The sequence below is a fragment of the Macrobrachium rosenbergii genome, chromosome 21 (assembly GCF_040412425.1).
Source record: "Macrobrachium rosenbergii isolate ZJJX-2024 chromosome 21, ASM4041242v1, whole genome shotgun sequence".
NCBI classification, from domain to species: domain Eukaryota; kingdom Metazoa; phylum Arthropoda; class Malacostraca; order Decapoda; family Palaemonidae; genus Macrobrachium; species Macrobrachium rosenbergii.
Window position 1 is genome coordinate 10,234,049 of NC_089761.1, and position 23,257 is coordinate 10,257,305.

At 34.1% G+C, this 23,257-nt stretch overlaps 1 protein-coding gene across 1 annotated transcript in view; it reads right to left on the reverse strand.

Moving 5' to 3' along the window:
• Positions 1-325: 325 nt before the first annotated feature.
• Positions 326-23,257, reverse strand: part of LOC136849385 (organic cation transporter protein-like) — a 44,824-nt gene continuing 21,892 nt past the window's right edge. The window contains exons 10-12 of the mRNA XM_067122737.1: positions 5,252-5,499; positions 1,686-1,898; positions 326-460 (exon numbers count right to left, since the gene is read on the reverse strand). Coding sequence (XP_066978838.1) covers positions 326-460; positions 1,686-1,898; positions 5,252-5,499 — 596 coding nt within the window. The remainder of the gene's footprint in view (positions 461-1,685; positions 1,899-5,251; positions 5,500-23,257) is intronic.

Consider the following 23,257-nt stretch of genomic DNA (forward strand, 5'->3'; position numbering starts at 1 on the left):
GAGGATTGTTTGCTGGGGATTGAAATGAAGTAAAAGAAGTGGATGTAGGTGCGAGGGGCTTGCAGGTTACGAGGACCAACTCAGGCATGGGTTGCAAGGCTGTGCCAGGGGATGAGCTTCCTCTGTGGTAGGGGGAATCCGGAAAAGACCCTACTGAACTTCAGGCTGGCTCTTGGTTGGGCACAAGTAACAGTGCCAGGCCAGTAGACAAGAAGGGCATTGGATTAAAATCTCCTGGAGGGAGATTGGCACTGTGCACTGGCACTGTCACTGAGGCAGGCTCAGGCACTAGATTTGGATGGGAGACGTCGGTGGTTCCGGATGCTCAAGGTTGTAAACTTTGAAGAGAACCAGTATCTGGATCTGTGGGGGCCTCAATGAAGTCTGGTTGAAGTACTTGTCTAGCCAGGCATAGGCACTGGCGGTGGCTCAGCGGCAGGGCCAGGATGAACATTGGCACCTGACAGAGACTTACAAGGCACAGGACTCATGGTAGGCCCAGGACGGGGCTGGTATGGAGGGTCCTGTCCTAGGAGGAGGTCATAGCCTCTAGGAATTTCATTTACTACTACAGCCATATAGATCTTGCTTCTATGGGGTCTAATGACCTGCAATCGGGCTGTTGGAAATGTCTGCCTCTAATTATCTATGCCTACAACAGTTGCAGGTTTGTGTTCTTGAATGATGGCACCATAGGGTACCTTGTTTCACCTTATGAGGGAGATATGAGCACCAGTGTCTTCAAAAGCTGAGAGCTATTCAGCAACCTAACTACATCTAGGAGGTGCCACATAAATGGGGTCCAGTACTGGGGGTCCCAAACATAAGGAATGTGTAGCTGCTAGAGCAACAATCATAGGATTTTTATTTCTGGGACAATCCTTAAAATTCAAGGAATGTCCGTATTTCTGACAGGGGTGGCAATAGACCTTACTGTAATCTCTATGAGGAGTGGTCATGGCGTGAGCTGGCTGGGAATTCTGATTAGAGGGGGCTTGCCATGGTCCCCCCTTTAGCTTTGCACTGGCTGTTAAATGCCCTACTTTTTACAATTAGCATATACAGGTTTATTAGAAAGTCCATTGTTGGTTGGACTACTAAGGCAGTGGGTCAGGGGGGACTATGCACCTATTTGAAGTGGTGGAGGTTGGATGTTATGTCTTGTAGGCATCTGCCAGTCAGAAGCACTTTGTGAATAGTTTAGCTTATTTTTGCTGATGTACAGGGCCAAAGGGCCAGGACCATAATAGAGGAAGTCCTCCAGCTGCATCTGATTTAATATATCTTCGATGTCTTGGCACTCCACAGTGTCATCAATCCAGCTTCTTTTGTTCATTCAGACCATGTTTGACTGATCTCCTTGGGAAGACCTCGCCATCTTTGCCTCCAGTGCTCTGGCGTAATTTCAAATGTAATTGCTACTGCATACCTGACCTCATCATGGTTTCCCTTGTCGCCATTCTCTAAGGAATTTAAGGTGTCCTGACCCTTTCCTGTCATGTGTTTGCAAGAATCATGGCCTTCTCAGTTTCAGTCAGATTGTACTCAGAGAAGAGTGTTTTCACCTAATTTATCCATGCTTCTGGCTCTGCTCCATTCCACTTTGGCATGAGGTGGCTGATATTTGAGATAATGGAAGGCGCTGAGACCGAGATGGGATGTGCGAATCAGTGTTGGGCCATTACCATGGCACTGTCCTGCATGGCTTTTTCTGGTTCGGCTTCCTTTTTCTTTAAGGTTAGCCCCTTCTCCCTTAGGGCTAGTTCATGCTGTTGCTGCTTCTCCTTTTCTCGTTGCTCCTTCTCTTTCTCTCGTTGCTCCTTTTCCTTTTCTTGTTCTTCATGCTGTCGCTGCTTCTCTGCCTGCTTCTCCTTCTCTTCTTGTTTCAGCCACTCCAGCTGCAATTCGTACTATCTTTCTTCCTCTCTGGCTTTCTTAGCAGTAGCTACTTGATCCAGAACCCATTGGAGCAGCTGTTCTCCCATTCATGTCATACTCTTCTCTATAGCTATAAAGGTTTTGTACTCCTCAACAGACATGGTTGCTAATGCTTAGAGTGGGGTATTAATTCCCCAGAAATGCTAGAATCGTAGGATGGCCGTACAATCAATTGCAAAGAAGGAAAGTCACTCTGCACAAAGCAGAGCACACGTGACGGGTGGAAGCAAAAGTTTTTTTGTTGGCACTCCATGTGCTGTTTGCTTGTGGTTTATACACAAGCCTTGTGAATGCCCCCTTGTGATGGGGTGGCACTGGCACTAAAGTGCAATATGGTTCCGAAGAACAGAGATATGACACACTACAAGAGTGTGACTGGTTTCTGAAGAACTGAATAATTCAAAGGCACAAAATGTGCAGATTGGTTCACGAAGAACAGTTTGGTTGAGCCTACATGAGGTGATCAATAGTCAAGCCAGTCATGCAGAGGCTGAATGCTTGAAGCAGTTATTTAAAAAACACGTAGTGGACGAGGGCACATACGCTAATTAAATAATATGTAGTAAACGATGGCACTTGCGTACTTTTGTGTATAAAAACAGAAATGTTTAACTTGCCCATGGACACATTGGTAATGGGAGTAGAGGTGTGTTTCGGTTAGAACAGATTAATTAGATAAACATGAAGTGCAACAATGGTACGTGAATGAACTGTGTGGAACACACAAAAAATATAAAATTAGCACAATAAGTACAGAATACGAATGGGTTCATAAAGTTCCCAGTTGGGTATGTATAAGACTGGGAAATTCCAGTAAAATGCTACCTAGTGCTTTATTCTAGCAATAAATAAATTCACTTATCCAAGGCATAGCAAAAAATCAACATATTGAGGGGACAGTAATAATGATTACATTTGCTTGTCTAGGGTGCAGCGGAAATCAACACTCGCGGGGACAGTGGCTTTTTATAAAACAACGTGATTCCAGAAATTAATATCTGACACATAAAATTAATGTTTGCTAAGCCAACAATTACGAGTATTATGAAGGCAAGGGTCATAACTGAATCAACTCATATGCCAAGGTTAAAGAGTCGTGTTCCCAACAATGATGGGTACAAGGAATAACTTAGGAAAATTAAATCTCTTGCAAATAGAATAAGCAAAGAATGTAACTTAAGAATGCATAATAAAGATAATAGCAGAGCTAAGAAAATGCTAAAGTTTCCCCTCTTACATTACAGTGAACGAGATGGCAGTGATCAATTGCCCTTAAGAAGTGGTACGTAACATTTACGTCTATGTCAAACGCAAAATGATTACGCTTGTAAGTAGCAATAATAAATAAGAGAGTCTACTTGTCAATAAATTGAAAGTAATTTGTAAAATTTAAAAGTAATTGGAAAATGATTCCCTAACAGTAATATCCAAACTTGTGCAAATAAACAATGCATGTTATGAATTAAATGACAACTCTTCAGCGCGGATAACGAATGACAGTTCAAGGCCGCGACTACATGCGTGATTTGTTTACAAACAAAAAGCAAAATGTTGGCTGAGCAAGTGACTCACTCGAACAGACAAACTAGAACACTCGCTCTCGCTAATTTACGAGATACAAAAGAAATACCGAAATTTTCTCTGATGGAAGGATCCATGAGTATGCGTAGAAAATAATAATGCTTGAAAGCATGAATGACACTTTACTGTACTGGGAATTTTTTAAAAAAGTTGTTATTCTTGACACAAAACAAAGTTGGAGGATCATAAGGTGAGGCTTGCTTGTGTGTGTGGGTGGTGGACGAATTCTACTGGTACTCGTCACATGTACGGAAATGTATGAACACACACATAGAAAGAGCAAGATAATCTCTTATTTCGAGAAATACATGTATTTGTAACGATCTACTTTGTTGGATAAATGATACACAAATAAAACAGTGACTAAACGACCTAAGAGTTGTGAGAGTGAGCGAGACTTTTCTGGTGAACGAAATCAACTGGTTCACATGAAGGAGCAGATGGTGCTTCTAGCAGACAGGGGAGCGGTTGCCACTCATGGTATTTCTCTTCCTCGTGGATACATGAACTTCTATTGACCTACTTGAAGAGAAATTGCGCACTTTCTCCCGAATTTCATACACTGTGCTCACCTAGCTAAAGGTTAACATTACTACCTGACGACTAGTGAATTTCATGCAGGTTACCGACATGCAAATGGCAAGAAACCCTAACTTCATAACTCACTTCCTGACTGACTGTGTGCTCTGTCTACCGCAGTGGAAGTTTGGCGGTGCTAAATTTACAACGTGCTCTGCTGAGATTCATCTTCACTTTCACTGGTTTGAATTTATTCCCTAATTGCAAATCAGAGTACCCATGCACTAGATCGATAATTTTTTACCTATCGAGACATAATAAACAATTTAAAACACTCCGGTTTTAAAACCACACTAACTTTCAGTTCTGGTTCGAAATTGCCTGTTTGAAGTAATTTCAATGTTTTAGGTTCGAATTAACTGCTAAGATTGGGGAGGTAATTACTTTAAGTTAATTCTAATCCTACTAATTAGCAACACACTGGCAGGTTTCACCACTGTTACGGATTATGTTGAGGGGACTGCATATTTTATTTTGAATTAATCTTGGTCTTACAAAACCTTCCTCGTAAGCCCATAAACTAATAAAAATTCAAAATCAAGTAATAAATGGTAGGCCACCAAGTGAAAGTGAATTTCTTAAAATTATTGTATTATTTACAATCATAGCAAGGAAGAAATTACCAAGGAAAACTGGGACACTTTCACTAAATTAATTAACTCGGAGGTTACACAACAGCAATGACTGAGTGAAATGGATAATGCGTCACGTTTACTATACTGGCCACATACAAGTGGACCAGTAAGCCAATTAGGCAATAATTCTATCAGCACTGGTAGGGCAGAAATCCCCAGGCAATCAGGAACACAGAAACAAGGTTAGGCTGGTAACGGCACCGATAACATTCCTGGAGTGAGATGGTTCCAGGTAAGACTAACACTGAGATGATACTCTCTCTGACTGAATAAATGCAAGAATTCGGGAGTTCCTTTACTCTACTCACCTGCTAGCTATGGGTGGGAATTACGTTATACACTGTCAAGGAATTTCACATGAAGGTAGTAGATTCACTGTTGAAATGGAAAAGACAAGGAGTTACTGAGATGATGAAATGTGCAAGAGAGAGAATAACGAGTCAAAGAAAAACGATACTGGCCAACCAGTATTCCTTTCCGGGACTTGTACTTTTGTTGCTTCCTGTTTTTTCTCTCACACACAGCCTTATGTCGCTGTGATGCAAGTTATTGGCGATGTCTGAGAATTGGTACTTCCATCCATCGTGAGAAAGCGTGAGTTCCAAAGTTACCCCAGCTGTGGAGTTGTATGGGCAAAAGTCACCTGTGAGTAGCAACTCCTGGACTGGTCTGGGTTGAACTGAACTTTGGATAGCAGTGACCCTCGTGTTTTGAGGTCTCGGTTGTTGTTGGAGGCTTTGCTTCAGACTATGGATGCTTCCTGTACCTGGAAATAGGAAAAGAGACTTGGCCAGCAAAAAGGTCGAAAACTCAGCCGGTGGTAGATTGAATTTTGAGATTAAAGCAGGGAACAGCTCTCTACCCCAGCACATGTTCTCTGCTGGGACCCTTAAAAACCTCTACCTAAAACAATGTGAGACACTCACTGGTCAAAACTCTCCTATCACTCCTAGGTCTGTGGGTATACTGCTCTCCCTACTGCCTGGTATTTTTGCAATAAGGGGCTTAAGTGTTTTGCAATGTGCGGCAATATTCATATATATATATATATATATATATATATATATATATATATATATATATATATATATATATATATATATATATATATATATATATATATATATATATATATATATATATATATATATATATATATATATATATATATATATATATATATATATATATATATATATATATATATATATATATATATATATATATATATATATATATATATATATATATATATATATATGTATATATATATATATATATATATATATATATATATATATATATGTGTGTGTGTATGTATATATATATATATATATATATATATATATATATATATATATATATATATATATATATATATATATATATATATATATATATATATATATATATATATATATATATATATCAGCAATAAGTCACCAAACTGCACGTGACAAATATATACATAGACAACCACATGAGAGGTGAAAATTAAAGACCAGGTACCAAGCGCTTTCGGTATTGCGTACACTTCTTCAGGTACAAAGTAAAATAAATAAATAGAGACACAAACAAGAAAACTTCACAAAACAAAGATCAAAGCCACTAACAAGCTAAACATCATTACTGAATGCAACCACTAGTTTGAAGAAAAACAAATTTGTCACATACCAAACAAAAAATACTTTAAAAATACTTAAGAACTGAAACTACAGTTAGAACAGGCTATTGCTAAAGGGCAACATTGTACTTCCCTACAATTTTATGAACAAGGTAACTATCTAATTCAAAAGACCGAACTAATATTCATAAGTTGATTGTTAAAATGCTTAATAAAGGCAGATTCAATTATATTTTTTAACAATGTGGTTACAAAAAATGATCTCAGATGAATTTTCCAGTCTATACAATGGTTAAGATCATTCATATGTACAAATAAAGCATTTGTCAATTGGCCTGTTCGAACTACGTAACGATGCTGTTTTAGACGATAATCTAGTTCTTTACCAGTTTGACCAAAGGTATTTTTACTACACCCAGCACAAGATCGTGTAAATACAGCCATTAATTTGTTTTGGGGAGTTACGAACAATGATATTCTGAAGTGTCCCTGAATTCTTGTAAACAACATTTATCTTGAAAATTTTCAGTAATTTTTAATGAAACAAAGATTTACGTTATATGGAAGTGTCAAAATATTTTCTCTCACAAAAGGCTCCTATTGTTACTGGAATAAAAATGTTTCTAGCTTTCTGTAAAAGATTTATCGATTAAAAACTTTAGGTATTTAACATAATTCCTATGTCATAAATTTTACAAATTCCAAGTCTAAGAATTCATGCTGCATATCCTTAATGCCCTTAAAACATGCTACAAAAAACTGAGAGTTTTACATTAACGTGGTGATCTGAATAATAGTGGATATAAGAACAGACGTTGGTAGGTTTCCTGTAAACATCAAACACAAAACTTCTATCCCTTCTTTGAACCAAAACATCTAAAAATGGTAATGAACAATTATTTTTCCTCTTCAACGGTGAATTTAATAGAAGGTACCAAATGATTTACCTTGTCCAAGAAACTGTTCAAATTTTCGCATGGGCCAAACACAGAATATGTCATCAACGTATCGAAACCAAAAGAACCCCCTTAGGCAAAATAGCAGGCAATATTTTTACTTCAAAAACTCCATATATAGGCTGCTAAGAACTGAGAAAGGAATTTCCATAGCCATCCCAAACTTTTGCAGGTAATAATTTCCGTTAAAAACAAACTTGCAATCCTTAACACATAATTTTATCAATTCTAAAATTTTGTCAGAAGCTAAAAGGTAAATCATGCCTAGTTAATTCGTCAGCTAAAAGGCCAATAAATCGTCAACTGGGACATTGGTAAATAAAGAAGTTACATCAAAACTGACCATTTTAAAGTCGTAATTTATGCGAGAATCACTAATTTTTTCAACAAAATCTGTATTATTCTTTATATGCGATTGGGATATGTTTCCGACAATAGGCGTGAGAATCTGAACCAACTATTTAGATAGTTTATATGAAACGCTACCAACAGAACTGATTATTGGGCGGACAGGATTACCAAACTTGTGTGTTTTAATAAGACCATACATATACCGTAAAGTTGCACACTGCGAAGAAAACTGTTTGATTAGAGCATCATTTCCTTTTAAGACAATTTTTAATTTCTTATTAATGTTACTATTAACAGATTTTGTTGGAAAAATTAGTGATTCTCGCATAAATTACGACTTTAAAATGGTCAGTTTTGATGTAACTTCTTTATTTACCAATGTCCCAGTTGACGATTTATTGGCCTTTTAGCTGACGAATTAACTAGGCATGATTTACCTTTAGCTTCTGACAAAATTTTAGAATTGATAAAATTATGTGTTAAGGATTGCAAGTTTGTTTTTAATGGAAATTATTACCTGCAAAAGTTTGGGATGGCTATGGAAATCCTTTCCCAGTTCTTAGCAACGTATATATGGAGTTTTTTGAAGTAAAAATATTCCCTGCTATTTTGCCTAAGGGGTTCTTTGGTTTCGATACGTTGATGACATATTTTGTGTTTGGCCCATGTGCGAAAATTTGAACAGTTTCTTGGACAAGGTAAATCATTTGGTACCTTTTATCAAATTCACCGTTGAAGAGGAAAATAATTGTTCATTACCATTTTTAGATGTTTTGGTTCATAAAAGGGATAGAAGTTTTGTGTCTGATGTTTACAGGAAACCTACCAACGTCTGTTCTTATGTCCACCATTATTCACATCACCACGTTAATGTAAAACTCTCAGTTTTTTGCAGCATGTTTTTAAGGGCATTAAGATATGCAGCCCGGAATTCTTAGACTCGAATTTTGTAAAATTTATGACATAGAATTATGTTAAAATACCCAAAGTTTTTAATCGACAAATCTTTACAGAAAGCTAGAAACATTTTTATTCCAGTAACAATAGGGAGCTTTTTTGTGAGAGAAAATATTTTGACACTTCCATATAACGTAAATCTTTGTTTCATTAAAAATTACTGAAAATTTTCAAGATAAATGTTGTTTACAAGAATTCAGGGACACTTCAGAATATCATTGTTCAACTCCCAAAACAAATTAATGGCTGTATTTACACGATTTCTTGTGCTGTGTGTAGTAATAAATACCTTGGTCAAACTGGTAAAGAACTAGATTAACGTCTAAAACAGCATCGTTACGTAGTTCGAACAGGCCAATTGACAAATGCTTTATTTGTACATATGAATGATTTTAACCATTGTGTAGGCTGGAAAAATTCATCTGAGATCATTTTTTTTAACCACATTGTTAAGAAAAATATAATTGAATCTGCCTTTATTAAGCATTTAACAATCAACTTATGAATATTAGTTCGGTCTTTTTAAATTAGATAGTTACCTTGTTCATAAAATTGTAGGGAAGTACAATGTTACCTTTTAGCAATAGCCTGTTCTAACTGTAGTTTCAGTTCTTAAGTATTTTTAAAGTATTTTTGTTTGGTATGTGACAATTTGTTTTCTTCAAACTAGTGATTGCATTCAGTAATGATGGTTAGCTTGTTGGTGACTTTGATCTTTGTTTTGTGGAGTTATCTTGTTTATGTCTCTATTTATTTATTTTACTTTTTGTACCCCAAGAAGTGTACGCAATACACGAAAGCGCTTGGTAACTGGTCTTTAATTTTCACCTTCCATGTGGTCGTCTGACGTATATATATATATATATGTGTGTGTGTGTCTGTCTGTCTGTCTGTCTGTGTATGTATGCGTGTGCGTGTGTACACTGTACTTTTTTCAACTGAAACACCTTTCATTTCCTTTCCTGATAAATAAAGTACTAAAAAAATCTTCATAACAAATACGACAACCGATCTTTACACATATTGTTTACAAAAACTCTCTTTCCTTGTCTCACTTACCTACAGTATATATTTGTCACTTTCTCTGTCCTATACACGCTGAAAGATTTAATTTTGTAACTTTCTGAAAATATTAGGGTGTTATTGAGTGTTAATGTAGCTAAGTAATAAAACGAAGTTTGAAAAATAGCAACACATAGTTTCAAAAAAATCCTGAGACTTTTGGAATTATTGATGTATAGCAATTATTATTAGTTTTGGTAGTTAATCGACTAGTGTACTAGAGTAAAGAGAATATATGCAGGGAATTTTTTTATTTGAAATTCATGTGAGGTATTACAGTAGCATTGCAGAGGTCGAAGAAATCAAAATCAGGACAACCGTTTAGAGAACACAATAGTTCCAACAAGATCTTCTGTATGAGCGATTCGCCAACAAGAAAGTAATGAATAAGGTTTCCTCGTCGAAGGCAACATAACTAAGTAATATAAATGTCGGGTCATAATTCGTGTTTTCAAAATAAGAAAGATTATCTTTGGACTTGAGCTGTAAATATCATTCCAGCGTGTTATTCTTCTTGAATACCAGTTAAAGGTTCACCTTAATACAGGCTACTTTTTGCTTTTGATAAAACAAAATTATATGGATTGTTTTATATTGACTAAAAGTAAAACGCATCTCATATCACCCCTAGGTATTTGGAATACTCGAGGTCTGAATAATTTATGATTAAGTATTCATTTTATGCCTTAAAGGAATTCGGATGATTTTTTCTATTCAGGGTGTATTTACAAAAGAGGAAATTTAAATAAAGAGGATTACATCAAATGGGTTTATAGATACTGCAACTAAAATAATTTGGAAGTTAAACAATGATATGTTCAATCGTTTTATTTTATTGCACAATGGTCCACTTCCTGTATATAAATTAGTACTTCATAAGAGGATCACGCGATGGGTTGCATTAATCTTTTCGCCTCTCGCACTAAGACATATTGCATATTCATATATGCAGATGCCATAAAATGAAAAGGAATAAATCATTGGTCCATAAGTGAAATACAATGTGTTAAGATAACATGAAACAGGAAACAATCACGTTTCGTTAATTTCTTTTTAAAAAAATCGAGGCTAGTAGTTTATTTTATTGACTTGCTCTAGATCTGTAATTAATCCGAGGCAAACACTAAGACCGTGTAGAACTGACAAACTATGCAATGGATTTGGAATAACTTGCTTTTCTTACACCCAAACAAATTGAATTAGAGGTGGGATGCAAGTAAGTCATTTGGCATTTCTAGCGAACAGAGGGAACATCTCCTCTTTTCCTCTTTCCTCAGTCTCTTCTCTCTCAAGCATGTAAATCCTCTTTCTTTATTGTTGGGTTCTCAATTTCCTTCCACAAAATGATGATGGAGATACAACAACACAATGGTTAACTCAAACACAAACACAACTACCTAAGAAAAGTTAATGAAGGAAGATATTGCCCAGCTTCTTTCCAGTATTATCGAGCACGGCTGACAAAAGGACGTTTCTTATTTGCAGACGGATTTTGTCTTGCGATAATTCTACTGCAATTTGAGCTTATGACCAACGAAAATTATTAACACGATGTGATTTGATAAGAAAGGAACTTTTTCTAAAAAAGAAGGAATTTTAAACAAATTTTTTATCTCGAAATGACCCTTTTTTTTATCTTTATAATTTATTGAAATGGATTAAATTTTATTTGCAGAGGAGATTTATCTTGAGTTATCATAAATTTAGTTCATCAGTTTCCAAATCCGTGTTTTTATTATTTTTAATAGAAAGGTTTATTACAATAATAATAATGCATGAAGTCAAAGTAACCTAAATAAAAAATTTTATCATCATTATAAATACTACTAAGTTTGGTGACTACTAGCCCTTTTCTCTTTTTGGTCAGAAATTCGGCTATAAAGAAATGGAAAATGTGTAATACTAAGTTCCTGGAACTTCTTGTGTACGAAAAATACTCTTGCGGAGTCACTTTAATTAGGTTATTAAAAATATATGCATAAAAATATAAAAATATGAATTATGAAACGTTTTAGTTGTTTAATTGATCCACTCACCACTTAGAGACTGAATTTTAGTTCAAATATTCTTGTTCATGGATTGTAATAAAAGTAAACAAGGCAGATTCTCGCATTCTTCTTTGACGACGTCTAAAACATAGTGCGAAATATTACTTTTGACTCTGTAAATGATAAATGAATTAATCTGATCTATCTAAAATTATTATTATTATTATTATTATTATTATTATTATTATTATTATTATTATTATTATTATTATTATTATTATTATTATTATTTTGCCACTACGAACTTCCTACTAAGAATAGGAAATTTTAAGGGATGTATATCTTTTTCACACATTCATTAATACTGAAAAGGCTTTCATATTTGTTAGTAAATGTCATCACTTCTAGATCTTGCAGTACATGAATATACATACGTAGACACGAACATACACAAGCATACAAAAATATTCCTTTTTTGTCATCAAACTGATTAACAAAAACAGTGTCGTGACTGAGGGACCATGGTATATACAAACATTTCGCCAACATTAAGGAAGTAAACGATGCATGACACAAATTACGGAAGAAAATAGCATGAATGACCATGAATGGCGATCTGCATAATCCTTTCAAGGAAATCTTCCAGAGAAAAAAACACATCACTGAATTTGACCGGCCATCTGAGCTTCTTTGGAGGGAAGCAAAGGTGTAATGGAGGTAAAAAATGGCCCATATTTAAATAAATCCATAAAGGAAATGAAAGTATTTGATAAATGATGCTAAGACAATAAACTTAAAGACAGGCTTTCAATGGGAGATGAGCTTTTGAAAGAAATATCGGTCTCATTCATATAGGATTAACATTAGGAAGTTTTCTTATAACCAGTTCTGAAGGTAAATATTTTCTTTATATTAGTGTGGAAATTATTTTCTTTTAAATTAGCGTTGATAATTATATAAATATTAATCTGAGAAAATGAAACATCGCTGATCCATTGTATCACCAAAATGTAAGATGCTAGAATGAAACATCGACCTTCGACGATTAAAAGATTTCTGACGCAAGAAGTCATTGGTTTCGCGGCAACAAGTAATCTCTGTGAATTCATTACTTATTTAATCATTCAAATATCGTATCATTTTGGATAATAAAATTTAAAGAAATATATTGCAACGTTGAGCTTAACTTCCCAGAAATATTATGCACAGCTGCTTTATTAAATGAAGCTAAAGCTAATTTATCTTCACATGAGCGTGCACAAGGACTCTTATTAGTATAAACACTTGTCCGCAATGCATGAAGTATTTGTTAAGAAATATCAATTGAAGAATACTTGCATATTGCTAAAACTTAAAAATCAAAACATCTCTTGTGTACAAAGAGAAATTTTAAAACAACAAAGGTTTACACCCCGTTATAGAAAAATTTCATGCTGATTTTTCTATGGGGGTGGGGGTGTATTTTATATCCGTGAATAATGATTCCAATTATTCCACACTGGTAGATTCAAGGCAGAGCGCTTACTCTGTCCATCAGGCTACACCCTAAAATTACGCTTAAAATATTGCATCCATGTTGAAGTTCTTTACTGAGAAAGGATTAGGCAGCAATAGCAAACAAGGGACTGAAATGGAAGAGTGAAGATTTGCACCTGAAAGAGACTTACTTCCTGAGGGATCGCGCCCAGTCACGAAATATTTTGCACAAGGATCAGCTTATTTCTTTCACCATCATGTTCGCGATGCTGCCACAACAAGGCACTTATTAGCAAGCCTTGTTGTAGATTCTTTCATATACACTGTACATGTCTGTCTTGAAGTATAAGAGTTTGTATCATTATTTAGAGGTAAATTTATTTTTTTTTTTTTTTTATTTGCCAACACATGGCACTCCTTTGATTAAAGACAACATCATAAAAAGGAGTATTGAAGGAAGCATGCGTTACACGCAGAGAAGATTCATACCGAACCTTCAGTTTGGTGGACTGAACAACAGTATTTACTTAATTTAGTTTTATCGCATTAAACTGTGGAGGGGAGCTGTTCTCGATCTTGGTGAAGGTGTCTTTTAGATGTACCAGAAATTGGTCATATGGTATCCTCCTAAGATTTCATTTGTTTTTTTATAAATAACTTATTTAAATAACATTTCAGCCTCCCAAGAGTTGTTCCCTTTACAACTGAATGGCGTCAAAGGTAATTTTATTTCATCACAAAATCAAACATTTTCTTGATTTTTTTTTTTTTTTATTCATAACATTATTTTAGTTCCAAAATAAAACATTGATGGGGACAATAACTTGAAATCTGTTACTCTTTTTCTTTGGTTTTGGTTGGTGTCATTAGTGGGTACTAATTACCTACCGCTTTTGGTCTCATAATCCATGATGTGATGTATGTTTAAAATGCTAATATACTTGAATATCTTTTTGCAATAAAGACTCACTGAGCAATTGATAAAAACATTAATATTTGCATATGAGATGGTTTTAATTCATGATATGAAGACACTAAAAGTTTATAAGCTTATAGAATAATAAACAAAGTATTTTGAGGATTGGTGCAGTTCCATCATTTATCGGTCCGATAAAAGTATCTCTATATTTTCTTTAGATTTCTTTCTTTCTTTAATTAATGTTGATATGAAAAACATGAAATCTGATGTGTCTCGTGTACTCCGACTTTTCACTAAATAACCTGAAAACGTCTGCATTAAGTTATCATTTATTATGATTTGCCACGAAAAACTGGCTCACTTAAAATTTAGCATCTTATTGTTTGGTGGGTGAGGTAAGTGATCCAGATTTTACGAAAAACGTTTCTGTTTCTGTCTGTCTGTGTGTCTATCACGCGCGCACACACAGCTGTTGCATCTTCTATTAATATTATCCATAACCTTCTCCAGACTTTTTTTTTTTCTTTGGTCAAATAATAACTGCCGAAGTAAAAGTATTTACTACACATATAGACTAATCAAGGAAAAATATAGGGGGGGAAATTATTTCAATTCAATTAACGCTAAAATAGACATACCCTTCATAAAATTGTAACAGAAGCTTCGCATTATGCATACAAGCACAGACATAACCATACGTATACACAAACTTGCACACATACACATGCTCAGACACAGATACAAATACGCACATACACGCACGTTCCCATGTGTTCCGTTCCATAGTATCTCACAGTGAAAGGGTAAATCGAATGAAATGTTAATAATTGAGCGCAGATGGGTCGGGAAGTTGGGTAAAATTCGCTGGTATGTTGGGCGCTAGGTGCCTGCCCGGGAAAAACCTCAGGAACGTATCATTTAGATTCCAACTTCTGTTATGACCTTTGTATCCGAATTACTAATGCCCTGGACTTCACCAAAGACCAGGGTTTATTTCTGTGAAACACCTTCCATTTGTTCATTTCATATATATATATAGTCAGAGATTTATTTCTGTGAAACACCTTCCCATTTGTTCATTTCATATATATATATATATATATATATATATATATATATATATATATATATATATATATATATATATATATATATATTGTCAATATATATATATATATATACACACACACTTTAAAGGTTTTATTTAGGTATTTATTTAGATAAGAATGCTTCTTTGAGCACAGAATTTATGAAAAGACTAAAAAAGGCTTATCATGCAATGGGAATGCTTAAAAATATTTGGAATAATAGCAATTTTTCTGTGCATACAAAAATCAAAATTTATAAGTTAATGGTTAAGAGTATTTTGATTTATGGGCATGAGTCATGGTGCAGTACAGTGACTTCCGATAATAAATTCTTAGCATTTGAAAATAAGGCTCTCAGAAGAATATTAGGAATTAATTGGAGGGATAGGATATCAAATAACAGAATTAGAGAAGTAACGGGGGTGCAGCCGCTCGATGAGTATGTTAGATTCTCATGCTAGAGGTGGCTAGGCCATATGTATAGAAGACAGGGAATAGTAAGAGATACACCAGGGTGGGTTGCCCTTGGTAGAGAGAGAGGTAGAAGACGGGTTAAGGACAATGAGGCGGGAAGCAGAAGTGTTGGGGAGATCAGAAAGGACAGAATGTGGTGGCGAGAGTTCATTCAGGCCCCCGTGGGTGTCACAGAAAATGATTGATATTGGATATATATATGTATATATATATATATATATATATATATATATATATATATATATATATATATATATATATATATATATATATATATATATATATATATATATATATATATATATATATATATATATATATATATATATATATATATATATATATATCTATACAGACATACATACATATCTATCTATCTATTTATCTATTTATCTACATATAATAAATCTATCTATCTATATATATATATATATATATATATATATATATATATATATATATATATATATATATATATATATATATATATATATATATATATATATATATATATATATTATATATATATATATATACATTTTATATAATATATATTATACATTTTTGATAACATAATAATAACTTTGTGCGTCACGTTTGCTATAAAAGAACAATATCATATCACATTTTGCTCCAAGTTTCATAGAATGAATTTACGCTAAGCTATTCATATCTCCAATAATTCCCGTGCCAAATCAATCAGTATTTCTGAACTATTATCTTCTTACTAAATTATAAATTCACATAAAGATTAATGGAACTGTAAAATCAGCGGAGAAAAAATAGAAAATATTTTAGTTGGAAATAAAATCTGTTTGGATCCTCAGAGGATAAAGGAATTATTTTCTCAGCCATTGGGAACTTCCAGAGGGAAGCTGATTAAATCATAATTCTTGCATTGCATTTTATATTATAGTTTCGAGAGTATGATGTTTGTGAGATAAAGGTCTAACCCGAGGACTGGTAGATTAGAGCAGACAGATATTGAGCTTTATTCCTGGTGTTTACAAAATTCACAGTTCACTGATGTCGGAATCGCATGGGAGAGATAGGTATGAAATAATTAATCTTTCAAAATAGATAGGATTGCTACTAAATATGGTATAATAAACCATGTCAATGGCTAAATTAAATGTCCACAGCGTTGACAAAATCGACTGATGAAATATTCTAAAACAAATAATTGACCAGTTCAGGTTTTTACAATCAAAAACATTTCGATTGCCAGATTTGCGAGACTGGAATTTCTTCTTTAAGAACATGAAAATTCCAAAATCTGACGTCACCCAGCCTTCTTAACAAAAGTCCGTGCCATACAGAGACGCACACACACCACACACCACACACACACATATATTACATATACATATATATATATATATATACACGCATATATATATATACACAATACACACACACACACACACACACACACATATATATATATATATATATATATATATATATATATATATATATATATATATATATATATATATATATATATATATATATGTATATATATATATCTTATATATATATTAAGATGGGTGACGTCAGTCTGGAATTTTTATGTTCTGAAAGAAGAAATTCCATTTATATCTGGCAATCGAAATGTATATTTATTGTAATATATCTGAACTGGTCAATATTTGTTTTAGAAGGGGAAGTGATATATCTGTCTATTCTCCTTTATCATATATATATATAGTGAAATAGAACCAGGAAACTGTTATAGTGATTGATATATACATACATTTTCCCACACTGTTTACATTAGTTGTTACCTCACACACAACTTGATATAGTTACACACTTTTCTTGATAAGCAGGTTTTAAGGGATCACTGTACCTTTTAAATTCAGTCTTAATATTTTTGTTGTAAGGTTTCAAAATGTCTGCCTGGAGTGAGGTAACTTTGGTCTTATCACACAACCAGTATATATCATTTATAAATATATATATATATATATATATATATATATATATATATATATATATATATATATATATATATATATATATATGTATATATATATATATATATATATATATATATATATATATATATATATATATATATATATACATACATATATATATATATATATATATATATATATATATATATATATATATATATATATATATATATATATATATATATATTTCCATAAAATCAAGTTTGATTACACAACTGATAAGACCATATATAAATTTTGAAACATATTACATATCTAAAGGTACAGTGATATATATTGAAAACTCAATGTAACTATATCAAGTTATGAATAACAACCAATAAGCTTATACACATGGAAAATGGGCATCACTTATCATACTATATACAGCTTCCTGGTTCTATTTCAATAAAGGAGAACTGGACAGATATATACTTATATTGCATACATTCATTAATTTCTCTAATCACTGGTGGTCAATAACACTGTGCTTTTGAAACTTTAAACAGACGAGTTTATTTCTAATTTCAAAAATACTTCACAATCTCAAAAAATTTATATTATGTGATTTAAGTATTTCTTAATCAAGAAATTCACAAAACTTAATTTATCAAGAAAGGAGTTTGGTTAAGTAAAATTTGAACCATTAACTCTCACTCAAGTTTTAAATATAAGTCTGAACATCTGCAAATAGCCCAAGTGTTCACTAAGACACTAATACATGGGAGTCAATACAGGTATTCACTGAAATCTCAATAATAAGTATGCACTAACAAAATGCTAAGTAATCACCAACAAAAACTTTGGAAAACACTGTGTAATTATAAAACTGGAGCAATTGTTATAAGAAGAAATATGCCAAAATGGAAATATACCAACGGCAATTTCACTAAGACAAAAATATGTTTAAAGATTATATCAATCTTTCAAAAGATTACTCACTTTTAAAAAAGCTAAACTGGTCTTTCAAAACTTCCTCAAAGACAACACTTTTTAATGATATCTAGTAAAAATATAGAGCAGAAGACACATTAGAACTCACTATAAGAGATGTTATCCACCTCTTATCAAAAATTCTGGCAGTATATCAAAGAAATGAATCTTACCTTTCAACAGAAAATAGTAAAACATCTCACAAACTGTTCAATATAAACACCTTGTTTTAGTATACACTTTTATTGAGTCAATTTGACAAAACTGATAAGGAGGATAAACAACTTTATACATATACCCTTTAGACACAATATTGTACCGTTATTAAAGAGAGAGAAAGAGAACCATCTTTGAAACAACTCCTGGGTCTCTCTGATTTGAAGTGATATATTTGAGTCACTAAAGGGTTTATAACTCCCTTCAGTCTTTGAATAACGGTTTCTCCTTCTCACCCATAACATGATATAGTTACATTGAGTTTTCATACAGGATAAGCAGGTTTTAACATACAGGACTCAAGCTTCAAGTACTTATCTCAAATTGATTTCAGTCCTTAATATTTTTGTAAATGAAAAGTATTTTGCAAAATGGCTGCCTGTCAGCGTGTCAACTTCATCTGTCTCACTTCCTCACTTTTTCTTAGATTATGAAAACATAATAAGGCACAGATAGAGATAATAATTTCAGAATACTTAACAAATGTGTAACAAGCATTTGGCCGATAACTGTCATCTCATCAAGATAACCAAAGTGGCCTCTTCGAATACGACTTCCCTTTGGTCAAAAACAGATGGGTACACAGGAAATGGTTATCTGACAATGTTTCAAAATATCTCTCTCTCTCTCTACTGTACAGCATTTAAACTTCCACGAACATAGTGTGTTACAAACATGAATGATTATACATTAGAAAGTCACCTCAAAACATATAAAATAGCTGAAAATTAAATCAAAATACAGATCACAGGATTCATCTGTAAGAAATAAAAACATCTCAAAATCATAGACATCAAATCAAAACATACACATAATCACATATATTATAATATTCCTCCCTCCCTTAAGATTAATTATCCCGGGTTTGAATCCAGCGATTCGGAATGGGATAAATAATCTACAATTACACTGCTCCTTCCAAAAATTTTCTCTCTCCCTACACAACAAGATTATACAATCAATCAGGGAACTTATTATGGCTGAAAAACTAACACAGAATAGGTGATAAACTCTAGGCATGCACACAAATCTATATAAACTTGGCTTGCAAATATTATCAAGTAATTGATCAATAAAGGTATATAATAATCATCAGCTACACTGATGGAATTCAGTTTCCTATAATCAGTACACATCCTAAACGAGCCATCTGGTTTCTTCTAATACACAAGAACTGTAATGACTTGGACTGGGCTCTGCCAATCCGTGCTGCAACAAACATTCAATTCCTTTTTCAAAACATCTCGATGAAAAGGGGATACATGATAAGCTCTTTGCTTGAATGGCTTAGCATCTTCTCTGATCTTTATCTCATGCTTTGTCAAGTCGGTACACTTAGGTAGTGTCTGTAAAAATCTCAGGAAACTTTGGAATCATCTCAATTAACTCTTTGCTTTGTTCAACATTTAGATGTTTTAGTTTTTTTTCAAATTTTCTGATATTGAAAATTATTCATCTTGTTTTCAGCTCCCAACTCTTGATCAACTGAAGTTGTAAACCTCAGTTCTAGTCTCTGAACAAAAATTTAAATGTATCTTCTTAGTTTTTAGTTTCAGTCACATAAGTTCGATCATAACTTTTCTGTTATCCTATAAGGACCTTGAAATTTATTTGTAAAGGGAAACCTTTTCACTGGTAAAAACTGAACTCCAACACTAACATTTCTTAGCTTAGTCTTAAATTACTTTCTTTTCATTTTCTTTTGGCTTGTCTTCATATTTTCTAAAGAGAATTTTCTAATTTCTTTTAACCTTTTCCTCAAGTTCTTCAAATATTCTATTTGGACTTCCTCTTGATTTTCTTCCCAGTTCTCTGCAAGAATTTTCAACGGACCTCCCACGTCTCGACCGAAAATCATTTCATTTGGCAAACATCCCATACTTTCTTGACTCATTATCATACTTGGTTAACATTCTTTTCAAAGTCTGGTGGGACATACTTTTCCAAAGTCTTTCCAAGGCTCCTTGAGCCTCTGGGTAGTAAGCGGTAGATAACTGTTGTTTCACTCCTAACAAGTTCATCACATTCTGGAATATTTTTGAGGTAAAAGTTCGTTCCTCTATCACTTTGTATAATTTCTGGAATTCCAAACTTGGAGAAAAATTCCACCAACTTCTCAGCAATTACCTTTGCACTTATACTTCTTACAGGAATCGCCTCAGGATATCTTGTTACGGGACACATTAATGTCAACAGATATTCATGTCCTTTCTTCGTTTTCGGAAGTGGACCAACCACATCTATATCACCTTGTTAAAGGGTTCTCCTCTAACTTCTATCAGTTGTAGGGGAGCCTTTTGAATAGTTTCATTTGGTTTTCCAGCTATCTGGCATGTATGACACTCCCTGCAAAATTTGCTAACATCCTTGTGAAGTCCAGGCCAAAAAAAAAAAAATACTTCATAACCTTCTCAACAGTCTTTCTTATTCCCATATGTCCAGACTCGTGCGCTACTGCTACCACTTGCTTCCTCAATGGGCTATGGAATCAAAATTTGATGATATTCACCCTATTCAGCATTTCCTGGTATATCTGCAGGTCGATGCTTCCTCATTAGCAATCCTTCCTTTAGATAATAACAGGTAGAAGTTTGTTGCATCTCTTCTTGATCAACAACTCTGAAGAACAGATCAGCCAACGTTGTATTCCTCTTCTGCAGTTCCACTAGCTTCTCTCTAGTCACTTGTCCAACTTCAAGGGTTGAACTCTCAATATCTGCTAACTCTGCTTCTGTAGTTTCACTACTGTCTTCAGGAACATTTTGACTACGCTGAGTCTCTTCACCAATAATAGGATTCTCTTCTTCTTCGGAAATCTCTTCATTACTAACACTAGGGAAAACTTCACTTTCCTGGAACAGCTCTTCTAAGCTCAAAGATCCTTCACTTGATCCTTCTGGTGCAGGTGAATCTTCAGTTTCTTCACTTCAAACATAGTTCTCTTCATACTCTGGTAGTTACTCAACTTGGAAACAGGTAAATCTACCATGTAGGGCTAAACTTTAACGTTTGTCTGTCACTATAGGACAAGGAATGAAGGGAACACCACCAAATTCATTACCCAGTAAAACATGCACACCTTCAACAGCTAGTGAGTTCTTTACAGCAAAATCAACATTCCCTGTCACCAATTCACAGGACAGGTGCAAGCAGCATATAGGAGTTACCTCTTCTCCTCCTATACCCTTCAAAATAACTGAATCTCCGGTGAGATTCTTCTCCAACTGTGGGTGCCCACCACGAACTACCACACTATGGTTACTTCCTGTGTCATATAATATCTTCACTGGTACCTGTACAATCAAAGAGGGGGTTGTCAGCATACCTTCATAGATATATGGCTTAAAAACCTTCTCACTGTTCAGCCACTCACTACTGGAAGTTGCATTTGACTGGATGCTAAGCACTCTGCTTGTCTCGTTTCAGTTTTCCCCACACTGTTCTTCGTAGTTGGCTTTACCTGGTTACCCCTTATCACCTGTCCAACTGGCTTAACCTGCTGGTGTACCTTGAAACAAACTCGACTATAATGTCCTACTCTTCGACACTTGTAGCAAACGACATTAGTTGTCTGCATCTGTCTTGAGAACAGACTAGAAGGTGAGGGTTTAACATTCCACTGCTGTGGGGCATATCCTGGCTTTGTACTGGTATAGTTATTAGAAGGGTTTCTCACATCACTGTTCTTAAAACTCGACTGAAACCTATAACCTGTGAATTGTTGGTTCTGGTACTTGACATTATAATTCTTTTTGCTGGATATTGTGTTATAGTCCTCACTCAGAGTAGCAGCTTTATCAAGTTTCTTCACCTCTCTCTCTCAAATAAACTCCTATTTGTTCAGGAATTCCTCTTAGATAGTGCTCTAAGACCACTAATTTTTCAAGTTCGTCCATAGACTTAACTTTAGCCGCCTCCAACCATCGTTTAAAACATCTTTTTACTTTGTAGGCATAATCCAAGAAAGTTATCTTGTCATCCTTTCTCAAAGATCTGAATCTTTCATTATAATATTCAGGGGTCATCTGATAAACTTGCAGCACATTGTGTTTGAGTACCTTGTACTCTCTACACTGATCAGCTGATAAGGCTAAATAGGCACTTCTTCCTTTACCAATGAGAACACTCTGTAACAAGACTGACCATGTATCCTCTGGCCATCCCATACCTGAAGCCACTTTTTCAAAGTGATCAAAAAACTCGTCTGGAGCTTCTTCTGTAAACTTTGGAATTAACTTCTGCACTCTTACTACATCAAACACAGGATCTGCATTACCTTGGATATACTTATAAGGGTTTACAGGTAGTATGGATCGAGCTCTAATTAACTCCAACTCCCTTTCATGTTTTGCTCTTTCTCTATCTTCTTTTGCTCTTTCTCTTTCTTTTTTTTTTTTTTTGCTCTTTCTCTTTCTTCTTCTTCATCTTGCCTCCTTGCTCTTTCTCTATCTTCTTTTTCTTTATCAGCCTGCATCTGCAGCCTAAGTAAGTTTTCTTCTGATTCTAGCAGCTTCAGTCT